This window comes from Hordeum vulgare, chromosome 1H, assembly GCF_904849725.1.
Source record: "Hordeum vulgare subsp. vulgare chromosome 1H, MorexV3_pseudomolecules_assembly, whole genome shotgun sequence".
Classification (NCBI taxonomy): domain Eukaryota; kingdom Viridiplantae; phylum Streptophyta; class Magnoliopsida; order Poales; family Poaceae; genus Hordeum; species Hordeum vulgare.
In genome coordinates, this window is record NC_058518.1 from 366,526,893 (window position 1) to 366,553,560 (window position 26,668).

At 45.3% G+C, this 26,668-nt stretch overlaps 1 protein-coding gene across 8 annotated transcripts; it reads left to right on the forward strand.

Annotated features, from left to right (window-relative positions):
• Positions 1-5,539: 5,539 nt before the first annotated feature.
• LOC123437529 (pentatricopeptide repeat-containing protein At3g02330, mitochondrial) lies at positions 5,540-26,668 on the forward strand. 8 transcript variants are annotated; one of them, XM_045115720.1, is made up of 6 exons: positions 5,540-8,569; positions 8,641-8,830; positions 24,549-24,647; positions 24,973-25,078; positions 25,159-25,235; positions 26,058-26,668. In XM_045115720.1, the coding sequence occupies exon 1, from the start codon at positions 5,679-5,681 to the stop codon at positions 8,259-8,261; it is 2,583 nt and encodes an 860-aa protein (XP_044971655.1). In that variant the 5' UTR covers positions 5,540-5,678; the 3' UTR covers positions 8,262-8,569; positions 8,641-8,830; positions 24,549-24,647; positions 24,973-25,078; positions 25,159-25,235; positions 26,058-26,668. The 8 variants fall into 8 exon arrangements, with proteins under 8 accessions (XP_044971655.1, XP_044971650.1, XP_044971656.1 ...); XM_045115715.1 differs by having other exon boundaries at positions 24,973-25,074; XM_045115721.1 differs by having other exon boundaries at positions 24,973-25,057; positions 25,144-25,235.

The following is a 26,668-nucleotide window of genomic DNA, read 5'->3' on the forward strand; positions in this document are numbered from 1 at the left end:
TCCGGCGATAAACTATGAACCCTTTGTATGAGGTGAATTTAGTTGGTTTGTTACTATTAAGCGTATTCATCTACATAGCATTAGAGGTGATGCATTCGGATATGAGGAACGCGATTGTGAAAGCAACGAAATAAGGGGTGTTAGTTCACTGCCCGCGAATGCAATCGAAATTGTTCGGATGCATTTGAGGGGCCGAATTAGGTATATCGGGAGGGAAAGTATCACGTGACACCACTCCTCACATGCTATCATGATACCAAGTTGCAAAATTCAAATTTTAACATGTCAAAAAATTCTGAAAAAAATCATAGATGTTCACAACACATATGTCGACAACCCCTAAAAATTCAAATCAAAACTTAACAAACTCAAAGAACAAAAATACAAATTTAGATAGAATAGTGTCATTTTTGCTTTTGTCTTCTTCTCACACTATTTATAATGGATTTGTCTTTTTTGTTTCTCTTTGTGTATGTCAAATTTTTATCTGAATTTTTTAGAGGTTGTAGACATATGTGTTGAGAACATCCATGGATTTTTTAGATTTTTTTTGACATATTTAAATTTAAATTTTGCAACTTGATATCATGGTAGCATGTAAGGAGTGGTATCATGTGATACTTTCCCTATATCCGGATGTGGATGCTCTAATGCTCGTGAAATATAATGATATTTTGATTAATATGTTCGTACAAGTTTGTTGTTCCAGTACAACACACATGTATTTAGCTAGTTGTGATAAGTTAAGAACATGAGAGCATCTACAGTCGGGCACCCTAAATTCGGCTGGGCCGGTCGCCCGATCACTGACCGGTAACGAAATTTTGACCCAGACGAGCTTCTTAAACGGGCCTCAAATGTCCGAGATGGCCGGCACCCCTCATATCAAGTCCAATATGAGGCGGATTCAGACCCAACAGCCCGACCCTATCGCAAATTGCATCAAATTCTTCAAACTCTTCCTCCTCCTCACGTCGCCCTCCAACATTTCCAACGCCAAAGCCCTCATCGTGTGACACCCTTTCTCCCCATCCTCACCACCGATCCCGATCCGCCGTTGTGATGTCTTGCAGCCCATCCCCAACCGTCGCAATGAAGATGCAGTCCGCCTCGTCTGTTGGTGCCCCTTCCTCCACTTCGTCTTGCAAACTGGAGAACGTCGCCCGGAAGCTATGGTGCCACCGGCGGCGAGAGAGGGAGGCGGTGACAACATGAGAGGTAGGTGCAGACATGGTCGAGGAGATGTCACCCCCGCCACGGTCGGATCCCCGCACCTCATCCATCCAAGTGTCAATGTGGATTATGTTGTCCGGCACCCTTGGGATGGAGGAGGATTCAACTGACGGCTAGGCCATTACCGACAGCTTTTCGCCCATGCAGAAGCTGGCGGTCAACGAATGTGAGTCATCGTCGCTCATTCGGAAGCGGATGAGAATGGACACCGCCATCGCCCGGGCTGTACTCCACATGTTCGACGAACTGACAGTAGAAGACTGGGTACGTTTTGTTTGCTCCAGTCCGAACAAATGTTCAATGTTTTGCATAGGGCGCTGGAGGCGGCGAGGGCGGCTGTGACAATGGATTAAGCTGCCAAGATGCAGGCGGAGCATGCATCGTGGATGCAGGCGGAGATGATTGCCTAGGTGGAGCACGACAAGCTGGACGAGGAGGAGGCATGGGTTAACGCATCCGTCTGGTGATCGGACAAGCACCCCTTATTGCTTGGACACTAATTTCATTTTAACATGTCCAGTTTGTTGAACCGTGATTTGATTTGTTTTTATCAAACTGTTGAATCCCGACAATTTGTATCAGATGATTGACATGCATGTATTGCATGGATTTAAGAATTGCATTTGAGGTATGCGGATGTGAGACGCAACATATGAGGGGGAGGGGGCGACAAATGCTGTTCATGGACGCGTCTGCACGCATATAGAAGGCCGGATTTGCCAAATCCAACTGTAAATGCTCTCTTACCTCGCACGTAGAAGAAACCCCCCAAAAAAATTAAAAAGCCGAAATTTAGCGATGTCAAACCTGGATGCTCAATTGTCATGTGAAGTTTCGTGAAAAATAGTATTCTTAGAAGAAAAGGCAAAAAAAAACCTATGTATTGAAAGAACTGTTTGGATGGATTATAGGTCGGATTGTAATTTCTTGGCCACAGATACAATTCCTATTATATTTTAGGGAACTTCTAGTGGGAGTAAACTAGACACCCATGTTTGATATCCCAACATACCATTTTTTTTAAAAATCTTGGTACTTTTTGAAATTTAATATTAATATAGGGGTGGAGCACATAAATGCTCATGCGTATTTCCCCACGATATACTTAATTTGATAAAGTTTGAACGTTATATACTCATATTGTTTTTTCATTTTCTTGTGCAATCTGTAGAACCTCGAGGTAAGATAAGAGCATGTACTTAGAGCATCACTGGCCAATCCCACAAACCGGGTCGTTCGCTAAAATAACCGTTGGTTTGCGGGATCCATTCCATATCCCTAACCTGAATAGATCCTGTGAGTTGGGTCATCCTGAAATTTGTTTTTGAACCTGCAACCGCGAGCATGTTTCCTTCATATGTGCGGGAAATCATCCGACCTTTGGAGGATCCCCTTTCCCTTGGCGTGAAGCATTTCGGTCGGTTCCCATTTCATGCTTGCACACCCTGCTGTCATCACCACCGCACATCCCCGTCGCTAGGTGTTGCCCCCGGCTGCTCCGGACCGCTAGAAAGCTCCGCCGCTCGCCGTCGCGCCCATTCTACCTAATTTCGGCAATGGGGTGACCATTTGCGCCCACGCCTTGCCTCTGTCATCGTCGCCATAGATCTGTTGGGTAACGTAGCATAAATTCAAAAAATTTCCTACGCATATTCAGATCTTCCTATGGAGAGACCAGCAACGAGAGAGGGGTGAGAGCATCTTCATACCTTTGAAGATCGATAAGCGAAAGCGTTGCTAGAACACGGTTGATGGAGTCATACTCGCGGCGATTCAGATCGCGGTGTGATTCCGATCTAGTGCCGAACTACGACACCTCCGCGTTCAACACACGTGCAGCCCGGTGACGTCTCCCGCACCTTGATCCAGCAAGGAGGAGGGAGAGGTTGGGGAAGATCTCCAGCAGCACGACGACGTGGTGTTGATGGAGAGACGAGGTCTCCCGGCAGGGCTTCGCCAAGCACGGGCAGAGAGGAGGAGAAAGAAGGGCAGGGCTGCGCCGAGAGAGAGGGAAAAGTCTATCTCCGAATGGCCAAAAGTGCCCATATATATAGGGGAGGGAGGGGCTGCGCCCCCTTGAGGGTTTCCCTCTCCTGGGGGGGGCAACCCTAGATGGGGCTGGTGCAGCGGCCAAGGGGGGAGGAGAGGTGGCGCACCTCTCTGGTGGGCCTTAGGCCCACCTGCGCTAGGGTTCCCCCCTCTCCCCTCTTCCAGCGCCATGGGCTGAGTGGGGGGGGGGGGCGCACCAGCCCACCTAGGGGCTGGTTCCCTTCCCCACTTGGCCCATCTAGCCTCCCGGGGTCGTTGCCCCCCTTCGATGGACCGCCGGGGCCACCTCCGGTGGTCCCGGTGGTCCCGGTACGTTACCGATGATGCCTGGAACACTTCTGGTGTCCGAAAACCATCCGTCCTATATATCAATCTTTACCTCCGGACCATTCTAGAGCTCCTCATGACGTCCGGGATCTCATCCGGGAGTCCGAATAACTTTCGATAACCTCGTATAACAATTCCCTATAACCCTAGCGTCATCGAACCTTAAGTGTGTAGACCCTACGGGTTCGGGAGACATGCAGACATGACCGAGACACCTCTCTGGTCAATAACCATCAGCAGGGTCTGAATACCCATGGTGGCTCCCACTTGCTCCACGATGATCTCATCAGATGAACCACGATGTCAAGGATTCAATCAATCCCGTATACAATTCCTTTGTCTGTCGGTATAGAACTTGCCCGAGATTCGATCGTCGGTATACCTATACCTTGTTCAATCTCGTTACCGGTAAGTCTCTTTACTCATTCCGTAACACGTCATCGTGTGACTAACTCCTTAGTCACGTTGAGCTCATGATGATGTTCTACCGAGTGGGCCCAGAGATACCTCTCCGTCACACGGAGTGACAAATCCCGATCTCGATTCGTACCAACCCAACAGACACTTTCGGAGGTACCCGTAGTGCACCTTTATAGTCACCCAGTTACGTTGTGACGTTTGATACACCCAAAGCACTCCTATGGTATCCGGGAGTTGCACAATCTCACGGTCGAAGGAAAAGACACTTGACATTAGAAAAGCTTTAGCATACGAACAAATACGATCTAGTGCTATGCTTAGGATTGGGTCTTGTCCATCACATCATTCTTCCAATGATGTGATCCCGTTATCAATGACATCTAATGTCCATGATCAGGAAACCATGATCATCTATTGACTAACGAGCTAGCCAACTAGAGGCTTGCTAGGGACACATTGTGATCTATTTATTCACACATGTATTACTGTTTCCTGTTAATACAATTATAGCATGAACAATAGACGATTATCATGAACAAGGAAATATGATAATAACCATTTTATTATTGCCTCTAGGGCATATTTCCAACAAGATCCCCCTGGGAGCTCGGCGCGCGGGCTCCTAGCTTTTGAATCCGGTCGGTTCCGGCGATTCTGAGCGCGGGAAGAGGACGATGTGGCGCTGCTTCGGCTGGGGGAGGGGGGGAAGGAAAAGGTGGGTCGACTTCGGGCGGGCGCAAGAAGAAGGAGGCGACACGAGGGAGCTATGGCTGGCATGAAGAAGAATGGGGCGGTCCGGCACAACTTCGACCGACGTGCAAGGTATATTCGACTGAATTTGTTGCGGGTTCGAGCTCGATTTTGCCGCGGAGTAGGTTTAGGTCAAACTCATGCCGAATTTTGTACATTTTGTAGATGGATTGGAGCTCGTCCTTATCGTCTTCTTCCGACAATTGGGACATAGAAGACTTTATTCTCGACGACCATGACGAGAATCTAGTGTTCTTGCATCTCATCGATGAATCTGAAGAGGGGGCGAGCAAAAAAGTCATGGATTGCCGGTCGGCCAGCTATGCATTCCCGGTAACCGAGCTTTGGGAGACAAGATGCTCATGAAGGAATGCATACAAATGAGCTTGGATGAACAGAAAATTTGTAAGATATTTTAAAATGTTTTAAATAATCTGAAATTCTTTTACACCAAACTTTTATAAATGTTTTAATAGCTTGCAAAATTTCAGTACGAAATCACAATTTTTAAAGTCATGGCAAAAAAACAAAAGTATTGCTTCAAAATGCTTTTGAAAGTAGCATTTTTAAAGTTTTGATTTTATTTTATTTGCCACGAATTTCACGAGCATTTAAAACATTTGTCAAAGTTTTCTTATTTTTTTTTAAATTATTTATATTATTTTTGAAATTTACTGTTCAGCGTGCAAAAACATCACGTCCATCTCTTACTCTGATAAAAGCGTTCCGTGGTGGTTGAAGAAAATCGGGCACGACCAGCCTCTTTCTCCTCGTTCGTGTTAATGGCGCAGCGCGGCAACGGCCGCTTCCAAGGTTCCACCACTCCTCCACCCGATGCCTCCCTTCCAGCCATTAGCACATGAGCTCCACCTCTCGCGCCGCGCTCTCCCCGAGTCCCGATGTCACGGGCGCCTCCCGCGTTGGCGGCTCCGGCCAACTCCACGTTCTCCCACCTCTTCCAGCTCTGCGCCCGCGGCGGCCGCGCTGCCCTCGACGCCGGGCGAGCCGCTCACGCGCGCATGCTCGTGTCCGGGTTCGTCCCGACAGCCTTCGTCTCGAACTGCCTCCTGCAGATGTACGCCCGCTGCGCGGACGCCGCGTACGCTCGCAGGGTGTTCGACGCGATGCCCCACAGGGACACCGTCTCGTGGAACACCATGCTCACCGCGTATTCGCACTGCGGAGACATCGCGACCGCGGTATCACTGTTCGATGCAATGCCAAATCCGGATGTCGTGTCATGGAACACGCTCGTCTCAAGCTATTGTCAGCGTGGCATGTATGGCGAGTCTGTGGCCCTGTTTCTGGAGATGGCTCGCTCTGGTGTTGCCTCCGACCGGACAACGTTCGCTGTCCTTCTGAAGTCGTGCGGTGCTCTGGACGACTTGGCACTCGGTGTGCAAATCCATGCGTTGGCGGTGAAGGCAGGGTTAGATATTGATGTCCGGACTGGGAGTGCTCTCGTGGACATGTATGGCAAGTGCGGCAGTTTGGATGACGCGTTCTTCTTCTTTTATGGAATGCCCGAGAGGAACTGGGTCTCGTGGGGTGCAGCCCTTGCTGGGTGCGTTCACAATGAGCAGTACACGCGTGGATTGGAGCTGTTCATGGAGATGCAGAGGTCAGGGATGGGAGTGAGCCAGCCGGCTTATGCCAGTGTCTTTAGATCCTGCGCAGCAAAATCATGTCTGAGCACTGGAAGGCAGTTGCATGCACATGCCATAAAGAATAACTTCAATACCGACCGTATTGTTGGGACAGCTATTGTCGATGTTTATGCTAAGGCTAATAGCTTGGTGGATGCTAAAAGGGCATTCTTTGGGTTGCCCAGCCATACAGTACAAACGTGCAATGCCATGATGGTTGGGCTTGTGCGCGCTGGGCTTGCAAATGAGGCCTTGGAACTGTTTCAGTTCATGACCAGGTCAGGCATTGGTTTTGATGCAGTCAGTTTATCGGGCATCTTCAGTGCCTGTGCAGAGATTAAGGGGTATTTAAAAGGGCTACAAGTCCACTGCTTAGCAATGAAATCAGGTTTTGAGACGGATATCTGTGTCAGAAATGCAATTCTTGATCTGTATGGGAAGTGCAAAGCATTGGTTGAAGCATACTTTATCTTCCAGGATATGGAGGAACGAGATTCAATCTCTTGGAATGCTATTATTGCCGCTCTTGAGCAAAATGGGCGCTATGAGGACACTGTAGTTCATTTTAATGAGATGCTACGCTTTGGTATGGAACCTGATGATTTCACATATGGTAGTGTCCTTAAGGCTTGTGCAGCCTTACAATCTTTGGAGTTTGGTTTGATGGTTCATGACAAAGTCATCAAGTCAGGACTTGGTTCAGATGCTTTTGTAGCTAGCACTGTTGTTGACATGTACTGTAAATGTGGTATGATGACAGATGCTCAGAAACTCCATGACAGAATTGGGAAGCAAGAACTTGTTTCATGGAATGCCATCATGTCAGGATTTTCACTGAACAAACAGAGTGAGGATGCCCAGAAAATCTTCTCACAGATGTTAGATATTGGACTTAAGCCTGATCATTTCACCTATGCTACAATTCTTGACACTTGTGCTAACCTAGCTACCATTGAGATCGGGAAACAAATCCATGGTCAGATAATTAAGCAAGAAATGCTGGTAGATGAATATATATCCAGCACCCTTATAGACATGTACGCCAAGTGTGGGTACATGCAAGACTCACTGCTAATGTTTGAGAAGGCACAGAAACGGGATTTCGTGTCATGGAATGCTATGATATGCGGCTATGCGCTGCATGGTCAAGGAGCAGAAGCACTCAAGATGTTTGATAGGATGCAAAGGGAGGATGTGGTTCCGAACCATGCAACTTTTGTTGCTGTGCTCCGGGCTTGCAGCCATGTTGGTCTGCTGGATGATGGATGTTGTTACTTCCATCAGATGACCACCCGCTACAAACTGGAACCACAACTGGAGCACTTTGCTTGCATGGTAGATATACTAGGACGGTCAAAGGGACCGCAGGAAGCTCTGAAGTTTATTGGCACCATGCCTTTTGAAGCGGATGCAGTCATCTGGAAGACTCTCCTAAGCGTTTGCAAGATCCATCAGGATGTTGAGGTGGCTGAACTTGCTGCCGGCAATGTTCTACTACTGGATCCTGAGGATTCTTCAGTTTACATTCTTCTGTCAAATGTATATGCAGGATCAGGGAAATGGGCTGATGTTTCAAGGACAAGAAGGTTAATGAAGCAGGGAAGGCTTAAGAAGGAACCTGGCTGTAGCTGGATTGAGGTGCAAAATGAGATGCATGGATTCCTTATAGGAGATAACGTCCATCCAAGATCGAGGGAGCTGTATGACATGCTGCATGATTTGATTGATGAGATGAAACTGTCCGGATATGACCCTGATTCAGCTTCTTTTGCTGAGGTTGACGAAGAGGGCAGTGCATCCGAGCAAGATGATTTACTTGGAATGGTTGGTGGCTAATCAGTCCTGTATTGAGGTTCCAATCTACCATTTTATTACAAAGCTCTGAACTTAATCTCCCCTGCAGCTGAGACAGTGATACTGCAAAAGATGCTCAGGCAGAACTCTGAAACTGTTTTCCCTGGCATGTCACTGTATCGTAAAATGGTTTTGTTGATCTCATGAGTGTATGAAATTCACAAACGTTGGAAGACAAACTGGTGCAGATATTTTGCTATATATATGATAGACTTGGCAATTGTGATTGTTTCCTCCACTTATGCTGGTACAGGCTTGTATAAAGGCACTTGACCAAATGTACCAGAAGAGTAAGTGCAAATGCAGCCCCGTTTTCCTTTCTGCACAATTATAATTTGCTGCTGCTGATGCCATGTTTCAGCTTTCTGATTAGGTTGAGCGAGCTTATTTGTTATACAGTTTCTCTAAAGCAGAATCCGAGGATAGTATTTGATATGCTTGTATGCCAGACGTTTTGAGAAGAAGCTTGGGATTATAACAAGGGAAGTCAAACTTCCCAGAAGATGCAAGGTCTTGCAAGCATTATCCAGTGCTAAATGTACTCAAGAGAGGTAATTTTATCCGGTTTAGTGCATCTGTATTTCCTATCATTACTGAGTGTTCATACAAATTGAAGTGCTACATTGGTTACTAAAATGAATTTGGTTCTGGCTGTTCAGTATGGTATCGTTGGTATTTCCATAGTGTGGTAGTGCTGGACTGCCAGTAGCATATTATAGTGAACTCTTACCGCAACCCTTCTGTCATATCCCAAATTTCGTGTCATATCCCAAATTTCATATTACTCCCTCCGTTCCTAAATATAAGTCATTTTAGATATTCCACTATGGGATTACAGACGGAGCAAAATGAGTGAATCTATACTCTAAAGTATGTCTATATGCATCCATATGTAGTTCGTAGTGACACCTCCAGAAAGACTTATATTTAGGAACGAAGGGAGTATATCATAGCTCATAGGTATTTCCATAGTAGTATCCAAATTTCATATTATATTCGTTACGTTCTAGCTTTCTAGGTACTCTTAGCACAAGATGTGCATGTTTACTCCAAAAGTAGACATGTAAAACACGAAGTTACCAAAACCTTCATGGAGATGTCCCACCTTCCTGAGAGTTGTTTACCATGAATGCTTAAATTGGGAATTTGCAGAAGTTACAGGAAAGAAAATAAAAACATGACTAAATGAGTTGACACTCACAGTACCAATATAGAGTTTCATGGAGCGTAGAAGTCTCATCAATCTAAATGAAGTTTAAACAGAGTAGCTTACATTCATATATTGGTTGTCAGATACATGCAAGCCCGCACCAGGAACCAATCTGTTTGGCAGTTTGTAAAAGAAACTGAATAATAAGAATCCTATATACCTAAGAGATTCATCCCGACTATCCTATTTATCTCGACATGCAGCCTATCCACATCAGCAATCTGCCACGTCAGCGGCTCTTAATGTGCAGCGTTCCGTTTGTAGAATGTAAAAATATATGTTCGTTCCTAATCATCACATGTTAATTAGTAATTTAACACGTGATCTAATCCTATTCCTAACACACCCCCTTGGATCACACATCTTCTAGAAGTATCCATCATCTAGAGCTTCTTGTTTATTTCATCATATAGAGTTTCTTGTGTATTTGCCATCCAGCTTGAGAATCATTTGTACAATTTGAGAATCTCCCCAAAAACCCTGTGGGAAAAATAGGAGTAATAGATAAACCATTGAAAACTCTTTTAGAACTGGTGGAAAAAAATATAAGGAGAAAACAATATTGTATTGTTTATATTGCCTCATTAAAAACCTCTTATTAGAAACCTGATGGAAAAATTCATAAGGCCTCGTTTGGTTAAGGGGGATTGGGGAGGTTTTGAGAGGAAAATCCCCGGGGGCTCACAAACCCCAGAGATCCTCGGGCGCCCATTTGGTAGGAGGGGTTTGCTCAGCCCAATCCCCTCCGTTCCCCTTCAACCCCTTTCTATCCATGTGTTTCAAAACCCTTCTCGGGGGACTAGTGAAAGCAAAACCCCGGGGATTCGAGAGGATTGGGTGGAACAAAGGGATTCACCCAATCCCCTGAAATCCCTCCCTCTCAAAACCTCCCCAATCCGCCTTAACCAAACAAGGCCTAAAGGAAAAGAGTAGAATATCTATTATCTGATGATAATTAATGGGTTATAGTTCTGGGAGTTTTCTCCCTCTGAAACTTGCAAATCTCGAAAACGTTTCATACCAATTCCGTGAATACACTTCTGGAATGCTTTTGGTAAAGACTTTGTGAACAAATCTGCTAGACCCTCACATGATTTGGTTTGCAAAATATCAATTTCTTCATCTTTTTATAATTCATAAGGAAAGAACAACTTACGAGAAATGTGTTTTGTGATATTATTTTTTTATATAACCCATTTGCATTTGAGCAACTGAAGTTGCATTATCTTAATAGATAATAGTTGGTGACCCTAATGAATCAACACCACATGAAGTTTAAATGTGGTTAATCATCCTGCAAAGCCATACACATTCTCGTGATGCTTCAAACAATGCGATAATTTCAGAATGGTTAGTGGAAGTTGCTACGAGATTGTTTTGTTGACTTCCATGAAAAAGCAGTTCCACCATATAAGAATACGAAACCTGCCTGTGACCCGACGTTGTGAGATCACATAGATAGCCAGCGTTAGTATAACCTATCACAGTCATATCTTGTTTTTTATGATAGAATAAGCCAATATCTTTTGTGCCATATAAATATCTAAGGATATTCGTCGTTCATGCCCAATGATGTTCTGTTGGAGCAACACTATGTTTAGCTAGTAAATCTACCGCTAATGCAATATTAGGCCTGGCGCAATTTGCAAGGCACATTAGCGCATAAGTGCACTGAGATACGGGAACGCAGGTCCTAATATTACTTTGTCATCATCCCGAGGTCTAAAAGGATCTTTATATTCATATCAAGGGATCTGACAACCATGGGGGCTTTGGATGGATATGATTTATCCATATTGAAAATTTCCAAAACCTTTTGAATATAAGCAGGTTGGTATACTAAATATCCCCGAGGGGAGGTGCACAAGCTGTAAGCCTAAGCAAAATTTGGTCTTTCCCAAATCTTTCATCTCAAAATTCGTCATTAGATGATTGCGTGCTTCGTCTATATTAGGCTACTTCCAATGTTATTAAGGTCATCAACGTACACAGAGATGGTACAAAATCCATGTGAGGACATCTTTATAAATACACAAGGGCAATCATCATTATTTGAGTAACCTTTCTGAATGAGGAACCCACTCAATCGGTTATACCACATTCTACCCGACTGTTTTAAGCCATAAAGTGACTTTTGTAATTTTAAACAATATGCGTTTTGATTTGCTTTGGGATTCGGCATTTTAAGTCCTTCAGAGACTTCCTGTACTCCTGGATGTATGTACTCTCATTCTTAATATACTTCATATACGCACTGGTTATACCTCTTTATCATTTTCAATATACTTCATTAAATATTCTAAGATACCTCAATATGCGTTTTATTGAAAAAAATATGTTTTATTGAAAAAATATCAGTTGCGACGTACTTTTTATAATATACCTTTTTAAAGTATAAACAAAGCAGTATATACGTAAACCTTTAAAGATATGTAAACTCACATGATTTTTTTCATGAATATCACTTTAAGGTATCTAGTAATTATTAGTGAAGTATATTAAAAATAATAATGAGATATAAAAGACTCATCTATGTGATACATGAGGAGAGGGAGTACGTACTCCCAAGAGTACATAGCCAATTTTGTGTATATATATATATATATATATATATATGTTCGATTTGAGTGACCCATATAAATATGCAGTCATTACGTCCATTAACTGCATAGATAAATTCATTTGTATTGCCAAAGGTATTAAGTATCAAAACGTTATTCCACTCATGACAGGAGAGCAATGTTTCTATGGCGTAACGCGTTTTATGGCGACCGACCCCCTTCATAACATTATAACGCTTATGGCGTATGGCATGGCGACATCATAGACACAACCTTATGGCGAATGATAGCAAATTAAATCACAACTATGACCTAACTCTGTAATATGTATGACAACAAACTGTAGCACCAAATGAGTTGTACATGACTACATGGCTACATGCATACCTGGTGGTTGCCCAAGTTGTACAGATTGCATTCCCACGTGCTCCTCTCTCTTTGTTTCTTCAACACAGCCTACATTAGACACTGAAAAGTAAGTCCATATTCCATAGCTAAACAATAACAAACATTGTAAAACTAAGAATTAAATATGAGGATTGAGAAGACAGAAGAAACAAAGCTACCAAAACAAACCCAATAACATTACATAGCTCAACAACAATAGGAGTCCATAACCATAATCTTAAAGTCTAATGGCATAACTTAGGTTCACACAACAAATTTAACAAAAGACCGACTCTCTCATCGCTCAACTCCCAAATCCTTGATAGTCATTGTCAAAGTCACAATCTTCATTGGCATCCATGTTCTTGCCATCACCATTTGCAGCATTGGTCGCATCTTCTTCATCCTCACTTGACAAATCATGATCATCAATACCGAACTCCTCCTCCACTTCCTCCACATCTTCAACTTGCTCCTCTCCCACACTTGATGAAGTCCCTCTACCTTGTTGGGTATGAGCAGCCTTAGGAAATTGACGATCTTGAAGCACTTGGGATGCACCAACAGCTACATCAATGCTGTCCCATGTCAGATCGTGCACAAGACCACGAGCACCTTGAGGTAGTTCCACCGTAGGGTCAACCCATTCATTGTTCCAATCGAAATCTTCAATGATTAGAGGATCATAGTCACCTTTACCCACATTCTCATGCCTCTTTTGGAACCTGCGCACAATAGTTCAACTTTTTGTGTTGTAGCCTGTTCCTTTTCTTTGTATGGATCTACAAATAGCAATCATACAATCAACAATAAAATAGCTTGCTGAAACTAAGATCAAATCAGCACATATAGGCGACAAGAAGTCAGCTCACCCCCTCAAAGACACTCCAATTGCGCTCACACCCGGAAGATGATGCACAAACACTAACAATGCGCTTTGCAAACCTTTGTAGATCAATTGTTCGGCCACCATATGACTTCCACCAATCAACTAAACAGCAAAAACATGCATATATTAAGCTGCTGTAATTTAATTGCTACAAATGTATTTTCTGGAATTAAATCACAGAAATTTAGTTGCTGAAATTGAAAACACTTACGAGGGTTCCTTGTCCCAATATTTTGCATCGCCATCACATTACTAAAGGGCCCCCTTTGGTTCTCATAAAGAACAGCTTGTTGATCAATCTTGTTTCGAATCTCTTCATCTTCAGTCATTTTTCCAAGCACATCATTAAAACAGCCCCTTAGCTCCCCAACTAAGTCATCATCTCCTCTCTTCATAATGGGATAAAATTTTCCTTGGTTAAGATATTGGGCAGCCTCATACAATGGATGGTCCATTTGTTTCACCCAACGCTTCTCAACAATGGTCAATATCTTTTTTAGCAAAGTTTGCTTGTTGTTAGTACAAAAACGGTCCTTGATCTTCTCTTTTGCAAAAGCCATTAGTGCAGAAACCTCCGGCATGGCTGGCTTTACATCACCATCAACCACCCTTAGTACCGTGAGAAGTGGTGCTGAAGCTCTAAGGCAATCTTGTACTGTATTCCAAAACTCCCGTGGAAAGCACCGTATCATGCACATCCATCCCAGCCTTTGAGGTAGCCAATTTCTTTGATTTCACCAACCAATCTGTACTAACAAATAGACATCTCAAGGCAGTCTTATGTTTATGCAAGCTCTTCAAAGTAAGGAAAGCTGTGGCAAAGCGAGTGGCTCCGGCTCTCACAAGATTCTTCTTTGCAACATCCCTCATTGCAGCAAGAATCTTAGCACGCGCAATGCAAGATTTGAAGGGCTTCAACTTTCCTATATCTTCAAGCATAGGATACAAGCAATGAGCTGCACAAGGACTCCAATAAAGGGTTGGATGCCTCTCCATCAGGATACCACCTGCCCTCTTATAGTTAGCACCATTATCAGTCACAACTTGAATCACATTTCCTTTTCCTATTTCCTCAATCTTCTGCTCTAGCAAATCAGCTATCAAAGTTTTGAAGTATCGCTGATGCTTTTATACTTATATGTGTAGGCCTAATTTTTTTATGTAGATAACACTTTGAAGATAGTCGCTGTTATGGTATAGATCTCACAACAATAGTGAACATATTCTGGCTTTTACCAGTAGATGTTCATATATATTACCTTGTGTCACTATATTTTAGAAAATCACTTTGAAGATAATTATTTGTCAAATTACTAGATGTAGACCTCACAACAATAGTGGATAGTCTGCAATTTGATGCAGTAGATCACATTGTTAGAAAATATTTGAGGTAGTCACATCAATTTGCAAGTTAGGGAGAGCACTCGAAGATGGTCATTTTGCCAAAACAAAAGAAAAAGGGAAATTGTAGATCTTTCAGCAATGAGAATAATCTGCAAAGTGCAGTAAATGTCTCATTTATCTTGTGACACCGCACTTTGAATTGTAAATAAGAATTGTTGTTCTTAAGAATTACATATTCTAAAAAGATGCTGAAGCAATCATATAGAATATGTTGTACATAGTCTGAAACTTTATTCTATTCTAGGCAATACATGGTCTAAAAATACAAACAAGTACAATATTGGAATACATGATTGAATATAATTTACAGATTAACAAGAGGTTCTAAATATAATAAAATATCACTCTGAAATAAATAGATCGTGCTGCTTTGCAATGTATGGATACTATGGGCTCTTTCTGATGAGAAGCCACAACACCAGCAACCTCTTATTTTTTCGAGTTATTGGTCTGTAGCCCAGTTTGGGTGAGAGGAGGGGGGTGAGTTGGGCTAGCCCAACACCGACAGAAGGAGGGATAAGGAGGGCACAAACGAGGGTTTGCCCTGGTCGTCGCCACTCCCGATCCCCCTCTGTTTGGCCGGGTGCCAAGCACTGTCGCTTGTCGACCCTCCCTGCCCGTGTCGGGACCATCTTCAAGGGAGGTGGATTGGGCCTCACGCCGCACTACGGCCTCCTCCGCTGCTGCTCGCCCTAAGGTTGCCGATGAGATTGAGGTCGTCCGACAACCACGCTCCCTGGAGGGCTGCGCGGTGCTGCTCCATGGCCGTGACGAAGCGGGGCAAGATCCGGCGGGCTTCCGACGGTGTTGTAGGAGGTAGAGGCGACGCCTGAAGAGGGGGTGGTGCCGCAAGTGACGGAGGAGTTGGTGGCGTCATCAACGAGCCCTCGTCTTCCACCTCGACGTCTTCAACCTTGATGGCCATGTTAAGGTAGGGGATGATGGTGTAGCCGCCGGTTTCCGCTGCTACCGGCATCGTGGACAAAAGATCCAGGACGGAGCCGTTTCCAGGAGGGGGGAAGTGCTCCGACAGTTTTTCCGTCGATGTCAGCGACGACAACCATGGAGGTGGCGGTTGAGCCCCCGCATGCTTTGGGCATGGTCGAAAACCATGCTCCAGGCAGTACGGGGGCAGAGGAGACGACGTGAGGTCACAGTTGAAGTTCTCTTGTCCTAGAAACGGTGCTGACAGACATGAAGTAGCCAATCCATCGAATGGATGACAAAAGCAGATGGTGGAGTTGCTGGTACGATGTGGTTGATGGTGATGACGGAGCCGAAGGCCCAGCATGGTGGAGTATAGGTATGTCGTGGTTGACAGCCGAGGCCGTAGCGGAAGGACCAGCCTTGTGCACTGTTGGTTCATGCCCATGAAGTGGGTGGGTTGTCGTGGCGTGCATACCCATGTGCGACGACGGTTCTGGCGAAGAAGCGGTGACAAGGGCCACGGCTTGGATCAGGACCATGACGGCGACGTGCATCATTGCGGTGGCGCTGGGTGACGACTTTCTTTCTGGATGAAGCGGGCAAAAGCAAAAGCCAGTAACGGCAGGTCCTTTCCTGCCATGGTTCTCACCTTTTTCCTCTCTTTCTCGTGTTGGCTCTCTCGGCTGACAACTACAATTGGTAGTTTCTAATACGTGTGAGCGAAATTTAACCGCGAGAAGCAGTTGCTAAAGTGTGAGACAAAATGACAACTGCAATTGGTAGTTTCTAATATGTGAGAGAGATTTACAACTGTTAATGGCAATTATGGATTACTATGCCGGTTCCTAATTAGAACATGTTAATACCTGTTAGGAATAGGATTAGATAACGTGCAAAGTTGCTAATTAATATGTGCTAATTAGGAACCGACATTGTAATCCGTAACTGTCATCAGCAGTTGTAATCTCTCACATATTAGCAACTGCCAATTGTAGTTGCCTTTTGCCTCACACTTTAGCAACCACTACTTACGGTTAGAATTACTCTGACAAACTTGTAACAACCTCTTGTATAAATAGTCTGAGATCAATGAGAAACACAAGAGTTCAATCATCCACTTTTATTTTTCACACGTTACCACACTGCCTCTGCCGAGAGTGACATCATGGGGAAGAAAGGAGAAAGGTAAGATCCATAGCAGGAAAGGACCTGCCGTCACTAGCTTTTGCTTTTGTCCGCTTCATCCAGAAAGAAAGTCGTCACTTTCCATGCACCCAACGCCACCGCAATGCTACACGTCGCCGTCATGGTCCTGGTCCAAGCAGTGGCTCTTGTCGCCGCTTCTTCGCCAGAACCGTTGCTGTGTGTGGGTGTGCACGCCACGACAACCCACCACTTCGTGGGCATGGACTAACGGTGCACCAGTCTGGTCCTTCCGCTCCGGCCGCAACTGTTAACCATGACGTACTTGCACTGTACCATGCCGGTCCTTCAGCTCCGTCCGTCACTGTTGACCACGTCGTACCGACAACTCTACCATCTTCTTTTGCCATCCATCCGATGGATTGGTTGTTTGCAGATCTGCCAACACCGTTTCTGGGAGAAGAGGAGAACTTCAAATGTGACCTCGAGCCGCTGCCTCTGCCCCCGTGAGCATGGTCTAAAACCATGCCCAAAGTGTGCGAGTGCTCCACCGCCTCCTTCGCAGGTGTCGCCGCTGACTCCGATGGACCAATTGCCGGGGCATTTCCTCCTGGATACGACCCGTCCCAGATCTCCCATCACCGACGCTGGCAGCAACGGAAACCGGTGGCTACAACGTCATCCCCGACCTGAACATGGCCATCAAGGTTGAAGATGTTGAGGTGGAAGGCGAGGCTCGTCAACGATGGCACCACCTTCTCCATCACCGGCGACACCACCTCCTCTGGCGCCACCTCTACCTCCCACGCCACCGCCTAGCCCACCAGATCTTGCGCCGTTTCGCGACGACCATGGAGCAAGACCGCGCAACCCTTCGGGGCGCGTGGTCGTCGGACGCCCTCTGCCTCATCGACGCGAGCAACAATGTAGGAGGCTGCGATGCAACGTTGGGCCCACCCACTTCCTTTGAAGACGACACGACACGGGCAGGGGAGGGCCGACGAGTGGCAGTGCATGGCACCCGGTCGAACGGAGAGTGGATCAGTTGTGGCAGCTAGAAGGGGAAACCCTCGCTCATGCCCTCCTTATCCCTCCTTTTGTCGGTGCTGGGCCAGCCCAACTCACCCCCTCCTCTTACCCGAATAAACATGTGGGCCGAATGTCCCGAAGGGCCTCAACCCAGGTTACTTCGGCCTGCAGCCCAATAACCGAGAAAAGAGGCTGCTGGTGCTGTGGCGTTTCATCAGAAAAGAGCCCATGGTATCCGTATATTGCGGAGTAACCCGTTCAATTTATTTCAGAGTTCATATTTTAGACCATGTATTGTCTAGAATAAAGTTTGAGACTATGTATTACATATTCTATATGATTGCTTAAGCATCTTTTTAGAATATGTAATTCTTAAGTACAACAGTATTATTATTTTCCAATTCAAAGTTTGGGATCACAAGGTAATTGAGGCATCTACTACACTTTGCAGGTTATCCTCATTGCTGAAAGATCTACATTTTACCTTTTTCTTTTGTTTTAGCAAAAGGACTATCTTCGAGTGCTCTCCCAATCTTGCAATTTGATGTGTGACCACCTCAAATATTTTATCAGCAATCAAAAGGTGACGGTGTGATCTACTGCATCAAATTGCAGACTATCCACTATTTCTGTGAGGTCTACATCTAGCCATTTGACAGATGATTACCTTCAAAGTGATTTTCTAAAATGTACTGTGACACAAGTTGATAGAAATATGAACATCTACTAGTAAAAGCGAGATTATGTTCTCTATTGCTGTGAGATCTACACCGTAACAGTGACTATCTTCAAAGTGTCATCTACGGTGACTATCTTCAAAGTGTCATTTATATAAAATGAGATCTACACATACAAGTATAAAGCATCAACTATACTTAAAAAAACTTTGCTCCTCCGAAGCATTTGTTGTTACTTACATTTTACTCTCATAGTAAAACTAACTCATGCATGATCACAACATGCAGGAAATGGCTGGCGTTATGAATAGAGAATTTCATGAACTTGAGCTAGATGGTAGTAATTATTTATCATGGGCTATGGATGCCAAGATAGCATTAGAATGTCGTAGACTTGGTTCACAATTATCACACCTGTTGGAGGCGCCGAGGAAATACTGCAAGCAGCCAAGACTTAATTTTGTTTCGATCACAATTAGACCTTTCCACTTTACTGCCTTTGTTGCCATTATTTTGCGTTATATTGACTGATGTGACGTTCCCTCCTCCGACTTTAGAACTGTTAGAGTATATATAATATAGCGATGTACCCTTTTGTATTTATCCCAATCTATAAGGGGTTTCCTGCATATAGTCCATCACCTGTACATGTATATATACCGGCCTATGGCCTCATGGGAATACAAGTTGCATATTCCTAACATGGTATTAGAGCCTTAGGTTTTTTTCCTTTGCACGCGCAACTCGTGCTCCAATCCAATCCCTTGTCCAAGCAGCCGCCGGATCTCGCTGCTGTAGCAGGATCTCCTCTTGCTGCTTCCTCTCTCCCCGCAGCCGGATCTCCTCCTGCTCTCACCGGATCGAACCAGCAGCAGGATCGAACCAGCCGCAGGCCCCGCTCGCGGTCAGGCCGATCTCGTCAGCTCCTGGTTCCGGTCCGCTCGTCCGCTCCCATCCGCGACTCGTTGCTTCTCCCGTCTCGTCGTGGTCAAAGCTCCCGTCGTAGTCCAAGCGCTGAGTCCCGCTCCAAACCGCCTCGATCTGGAGGCCGCTGCTGCCTGGATCTCGAACTGGTGAGGCCGCTGCTGCCTGGATCTTGATCTGGTGAGGTCGCTGCTGCATGGATCTTGATCTGGTGATTTGCTGCTGCCACCACCTTCGTTCCCACAACAACTGCTAGATCTCGTCGACTCTTGCTGCGGTTGCCTCGCCCTCGATCCCGCAGCTCCTCCGCCAGACTCTGTCAGTTCGCATCTCGCCGGATCTCTCTGCTATTTCTAAAAAAAAATGTCTGCTGCATCAGGCTACGTTATTGTTCCTCGTTGTACGGTGATTTTTGATGGCACTAACTACACCGAGTTCATTGGCTTCATGCGCATTCACATGCGTGGCATCCATCTCTGGGGCGTTCTTTCTGGCGAGGTCCGTTGTCCGCCACGTCCGGTTCCTCCTGTGGCCCCCACTCCGTCGACGCCACTGGTTCTTCCTGCGGATGCTAATCAGGTTGCGAAGGATGCAGCTCAGCTTGCTGATGAGGCCGCTGTTCGTACTTATGATGAGCATGTTTTGATTTATGAGGAGGCTCTTCAGGCGTATCATGATGCTCTTTTTGTTTACACCCAGTGGCTTGATGATGATGCTCGTGCTGCACCTGTTCTCACTGCTAGTGTTCTGCCCCAGTTTGCCTCTGAGTTTCTGGGTCTTCCTACTGTCTTTGAGATGTGGACCTGTCTTCGTCAGCGTTATGAGCCCTCTGGTGATGCCTTATACCTCTCTGTGGTTCGTCAGGAGCATGCTCTTCAACAAGGTGACTCTACTATTGATGATTTCTATGCACAGAGTTCTGCTATCTGGCGTCAGCTTGATTCTCTCCGCAGTGCTGGTTGTCGTACTTGCCCATGTTGCCAGGTTGTACAGGCCAATTTGGAGTTTCATCGTGTCTACGAGTTTTTGTCTCGGCTCCGTAAGGAGTTTGAGCCCCGGCGTGCTCAGTTGTTTTCTCGTGGCCGTATTTCTCTCATGGAGGCACTTTCTGAGATTCGTGTTGAGGAGACTCGCTTGCGTGGTGCTGGTTTACTAGAGATTCCCTCTGTGCTCGCTGCTCGAGCCCCTGCTACGCCACATGCTGCACCGACTTCGTCTCGCTCGAGTGCTCCGCCGCTCTTGTCCACTCCTCCTGGTGGCTCGGGCCGCCCCTGTCCATATTGCGGCTACTGCAACCTGGATGGTCATGTTGAGTCTCAGTGCTACCGGAAAAAGAAACACCTGCGTCAGGCGCGATCATCATCTTCAGGGACTTCGTCTACTACCTCGACATCTTCAGCCATCGCTTTGACTGAGCAGGATATTCTGAGACTTAAGCGTCTGCTCGCTGCTTCAGGTTCTTCCTCGACGGGTACTGCTGGTTCTGTGACTGATGCTTCTCGCACTGAGCAACCACCTTCTACACAGTCAGGTACATCCCCATGGGTTCTGGACTCTGGAGCTTCTTTTCATATGTCTTCTCATTCTTCCACTTTGTCCTCTCTTAGATCGCTTGATTCTCCTGTTCATGTCCTCACCGCTGATGGTACTCCTCTTTCTGTCGTTAGTAGAGGCCATCTTACCACTCCTTATTATGTCCCTGATGTTGCTCATGTTCCTCGACTTACCATGAATCTGTTTTCTAGTTGGCCAACTTACTGATTTTGGTTGTCGCGTCATCCTTGACGTTGACTCTTGTTCTGTCCAGGACCGTCGCACGCACACTCTGGTTGGGGCTGGTCCTCGCCGCCGTGATTCTCAGGGTCTTTGGGAGTTAGACTGGCTTCATGTTCCTTCCGCTGCCACCACTATCGCCAGTTCCTCCGCTTCGGTCGCCTCTGCTACCGGTTCCTTCCAGCAGTGGCATCATCGACTAGGTCATCTTTGTGGTTCTCGTTTGTCGTCTTTAGTTCGTCGAGGTCTTCTGGGGTCTGTCTCAGGAGATGTCTCTTTAGAATGTCAGGGTTGTCGTCTTGGCAAGCAGATTCAATTACCATATTCGCATAGTGAGTCAGTGTCTAAGCGTCCTTTTGATTTAGTCCATTCTGATGTATGGGGTCCGGCTCCCTTCGCTTCGAAAGGGGGTCACAAATACTATATTATTTTCATAGATGATTTTTTTCGTTACACATGGCTTTATTTCATGACTTCTCGTAGTGAGGTGTTGTCTATTTATAATCGTTTTGCTGCCATGGTTCACACTCAGTTCTCTTCGCCCATTCGTGTGTTTCGTGTTGACTTCGCTGGCGAGTATATTTCTATGATAGTGCGGGGTGTTCTTGCTGAGCAAGGGACTCTTTCTCAGTTCTCTTGTCCTGGTGCTCACGCTCAGAATGGCGTGGCTGAGCGAAAGCATCGTCATCTTCTTGAGACGGCTCGTGCATTGATGATTGTTGCCTCTCTCCCGCCTCATTTCTGGGCTGTGGCCGTCTCCACCTCCACCTATCTCATCAATCTACAACCTTCCGCTGCTCTATAGGGTGGTGTTCCTTTTGAGCGTCTTCTTGATCGTTCTCCCGATTATTCGATGCTTCGCCTGTTTGGTTGTGTTTGCTATGTTCTTCTTGCTCCTCGTGAACGCACCAAACTGACCGCTCAGTCTGTTGAGTGTGTCGTCTTAGGCTACAGTGATGAGCATAAGGGCTATCGTTGTTGGGATCCTATCGGTCGTCGGATGCGTATCTCTCGGGATGTGACTTTTGATGAGTCTCATCCCTTCTACCCACGCCCATCTTCCTCGACCTTTTCAGTGGAGGATATCTCTTTCCTCACTTTTCCTGATACACCTCTCACCCCCATCGAGCCTTTGCCTATTCGTTCTGCTCCCTCTGCTTCTCCACCTTTTGCCGATTTGCCACCACCATCTCCCACGGTCTCCTCCCCTCGCATGTCACCGGATTCTGCACCTTCATCTCCGGTGACTTCTTCGTCTTCACCCCCCGATTCTCCCTTGGCGATCCCTCCTTGCATTGTTCCATCTTTTCCTCAGTGTTACACTCGTCGTTCACGTCATGTGGATGACTCTGCGGATGTGTCGTCATCCTTGTCTCAGCCTCCCTATGGTTTGCGTTCTCGCCCTCGTCCGCCTGTTGATCACCTTGGATTTCCCACTGCTGGTGCTGCTGTTCTTGAGCCGACTTCCTATCGTCAGGCTGTTGTTCATCCTGAATGGCAGTTTGCGATGGCGGAGGAGATTGCTGCTCTTGAACGCACTGGTACATGGGATCTTGTTTCCCTTCTTCCCGGTGTCCGTCCCATCACATGTAAGTGGGTCTACAAGGTTAAGACTCGCTCCTATGGTTCTCTTGAGGGTTATAAAGCTCGTCTTGTGGCTCGTGGCTTTCAGCAGGAGCATGGTCGTGATTACGACGAGACTTTTGCTCCTGTGGCCCATATGACCACTATTCGTACACTTCTTGCCGTGGCCTCTGTACGCCACTGGTCTGTATCTCAGCTTGATGTTAAGAATGCCTTTCTTAATGGTGAGCTGCGTGAGGAGGTGTATATGCAGCCACCACCTAGGTATTCTGTTCCTGATGGCATGGTATGTTGTCTTCCTCGCTCTCTCTATGGCCTTAAGCAAGCCCCCCGTGCCTGGTTTGAGCGTTTTGCCTCTGTGGTGACTGCCGTTGGTTTTTCAGCAAGTGCTCATGATCCAGCACTGTTTATTCACCTTTCTCCTTGTGGTCGGACTCTTCTTCTTCTCTATGTTGATGACATGATCATCACTGGGGATGACCCCGAGTATATTGCCTTTGTAAAGGCCCGTCTTAGCGAGCAGTTTCTTATGTCTGATCTTGGACCTCTTTGCTACTTTCTTGGGATTGAAGTCTCTTCTACCTCTGATGGCTTCTTTATATCTCAGGAAAAGTATATCCGGGATCTTCTTGCTCGTGCTGCTCTTACTGACGAGCGCACTGTTGAGACTCCCATGGAGCTCAATATTCACCTCCGTGATACTGATGGTGATCCCCTGCCTGACCCGACGCGTTATCGTCATCTTGTTGGCAGTCTTGTCTATCTAGCTGTCACTCGTCCGGATATCTCTTATCCGGTTCATATTCTGAGTCAGTTTGTCTCTGCTCCCACCTCGGTTCACTATAGTCATCTCCTTTGTGTTCTCCGATATCTTCGGGGCACGACCTCTCACCGTCTATTCTTTCCTCGCTCCAGTTCTTTACAGCTTCAGGCCTATTCGGATGCTACGTGGGCTAGTGATCCTTCCGATCGTCGTTCACTTTCTGCTTACTGTGTTTTTCTTGGTGGTTCTCTCATTGCCTGGAAGACGAAGAAACAACTTGCAGTTTCCCGTTCGAGTGCAGAGGCTGAGTTGCGAGCGATGGCTCTTTTTACGGCAGAGGTGACTTGGTTACGGTGGTTACTTTAGGATTTTGGTGTTTCTGTCACTACACCGACTCTGCTCTTATCTGACAGTACAGGTGCTATTAGCATTGCGCGCGATCCTGTGAAGCATGAGCTCACCAAACATATTGGTGTTGATGCTTTCTATGTGCGCGCCGGTGTGCAGGATCAGGTTATTGCTCTTCAGTATGTGCCTTCCGTGTTACAGTTGGCGGATTTTCTGACGAAGGCCCAGACTAGAGCGCAGCATGGCTTTTATCTCTCCAAACTCAGTGTTGTTCATCCACCATGAGTTTGAGGGGGGTGTTAGAGTATATATAATATAGCCATGTACCCTTTTGTATTTATCCCAATCTATAAGGGGTTTCCTGCATATAGTCCATCACCTGTACATGTATATATACCGGCCTATGGCCTCGTGGAAATACAAGTTGCATATTCCTAACAAGAACTATGATGTTTCTAATAGTATACAAGTTTGCAAACTGCTCCATTGAACAAGCTTTGTGTAATGGCATGATGCCTACCAAGACTTAATTTTGTTTCGTTCACAATTAGACCTTTCCACTTTACTGCCTTTATTGCCAATTATTTTGCTTTATATTACTGATGTGCCATTCCCTTCCTCTGACTTTAGAACTATGATGTTTCTAATAGTGTACAAGTTTGCAAATAGCTCCACTGAACAAGCTTAGGACACAAGTGCTCTTCCCAACATGTTATTATATAAGTGCGGCAACTTCAATCGATCGATTGGTATGCCTTTGCAACGTTTTAGAATTGTGTTTACCTGCTATTTCATGGATACGTTATTTCATGCAGAACATATATGTGCTTCTTTTTCTCTATTAATAGTATGTCATATTGTTGTTAATTTCCCTAAGAGATCTGTATTTTGCATTTGTATACATTTCTTCTTGTATGCTGCATCCTGCCCATTTGGAGATATTGTTTTGTTATAATATTGAGCCCATCTATTTTATGACCATTCATGTATGAGATATTGTTTTCCTTGGTTCCCTTCATCTATTAGCAAAATCTCCATTTGGCGACTTCTCTTACACTTATTTATTCCTTGCAGAATGTGGCAATAGAGATCAATATGTACACTCAGTTGTCTGCTTATCCAAGAAGAACCAGTTAAGAAGCTGAGGCTAACTTTGAATGTTTGTGATTTTTTGTTGTCGGTACCATGTTCACATCTTATAATTTCTTGATCTACTATTGGTTTCACAACTAAATTTATGATTAGTTTGTATCCATGCAGAGGAAACACTTCCCAAGCACTTCAGATGCAATTAACACTGATGGTCAAGGATAGTTATCATGCCTGACATGACAAAGGTAACTCATCCATCATTTGTTACTGAGGCGCCATAACTAAATTGATAATTTTTCCACTAATCTGCTGGAGATGCTCTATGAACATTTAGTGTTCAGCGCAGTTGTTTCCATGCTTTAGGATACGTCATGTTTCATAGCCGAAACAAGATTCAGTTAGTTTGACTACAAAAAGAACGTTTCACTTAGTTTTATTATAATATTTCCATCAGATACATATGATTGCAGTTTTAGGTCCATTCCACATTTTTTGTCATACATAGTTGCAATTTAAAGATGGCCATTTTGTCATCAATGCAGTTTCAAATTAATCGTGGAGGTTATTTGTATCGATTCCAATTTCCTAACAGAACCTAGCTCCCTTTTATAGACAACTTCTATAGATAATATGTAACTTCAACATTGGTGAGGATGATTCTTCATATATGCAGTGCTAAGGATCAAGACAACTGAATATCATTGAAATATATTGCAACTCTTTCCCGTAGCAACGCGCGGGGTATCATCTAGTAGTAGATATCAGGTGCTGCATACTTATGCCGGGGGTAGAGATTTCAGTGATTGAAATTTAGTTTCATGCCTTCATTCGGTGTCTCAAACATCACTCTCAATACTTAGTCTGCTATAATTACTACGAATTCTGATGTTTGACAAAAAATCATGCACTTTGGCTTGTGAATGACTTGGCCTTCACTCGCCCTACTTGTTCGTGTGGCTTACATGCCCTATGGCCACATGTTCTCTACTTCCTTTCAAGTTTCCCCCTTTTGTGGCAGAACGTAAAGATGGAAAGTAGCAGTGATTTTTAAGGTTCTGCCGATGCAGGTAAAATGGAGGAAAATCTTGATGCGTATTGTGCGAAGTATTGAAAAGCACCCGCGGAGCAATGATCAGCCAGGCGGTTACAACTAACAAGAAATGAGCAGGAAAGCTACAAGCACGCTCTCTAATAGTGACACAATCTCTGGCAGGGTCTATCAACCTAAATGTTGATGCTGCTTTGATATGTGATCAGCTGAGAGGGGCGGGGGCGCTCCTTTTGCCTTTGTGGCAGAATACGGCCGATGTCCTATCGCGTTACTACCATGTTAGCGCAGTCGGTGGGAGCAACCGAGTGATCATCAAGGTCAATAGGGGTTTCGTGGCCTAGTTAAAGTTATGTTTGAGCACTGCCCAAGAGCCCATAATTAGTAGCCATGCAAGTTAGTGATCCATAGTTCCTGGTCGGAGGATCCACCAGATTTTCTTGTAGTACCAGTTGGTACACGAAACAACCCTGTCTGCTAGTTAATGTAGTCCGTTTTGCTGTCAAAAAATAAATAAGAAATAACTGCTGCACATAAAGCCCCCTTGATTCATTACTGAATCAACTGGAGAATGACCGTGATGCATACTACCAGTTACATGGTTTATTATAGTTGAGAGCTCCCAGTAAA

Bases quoted from the DNA above. Each gene is read 5' to 3' on its own strand.
- LOC123437529 (XM_045115720.1), top strand. From the start codon at position 5,679: ATGTCACGGGCGCCTCCCGCGTTGGCGGCTCCGGCCAACTCCACGTTC.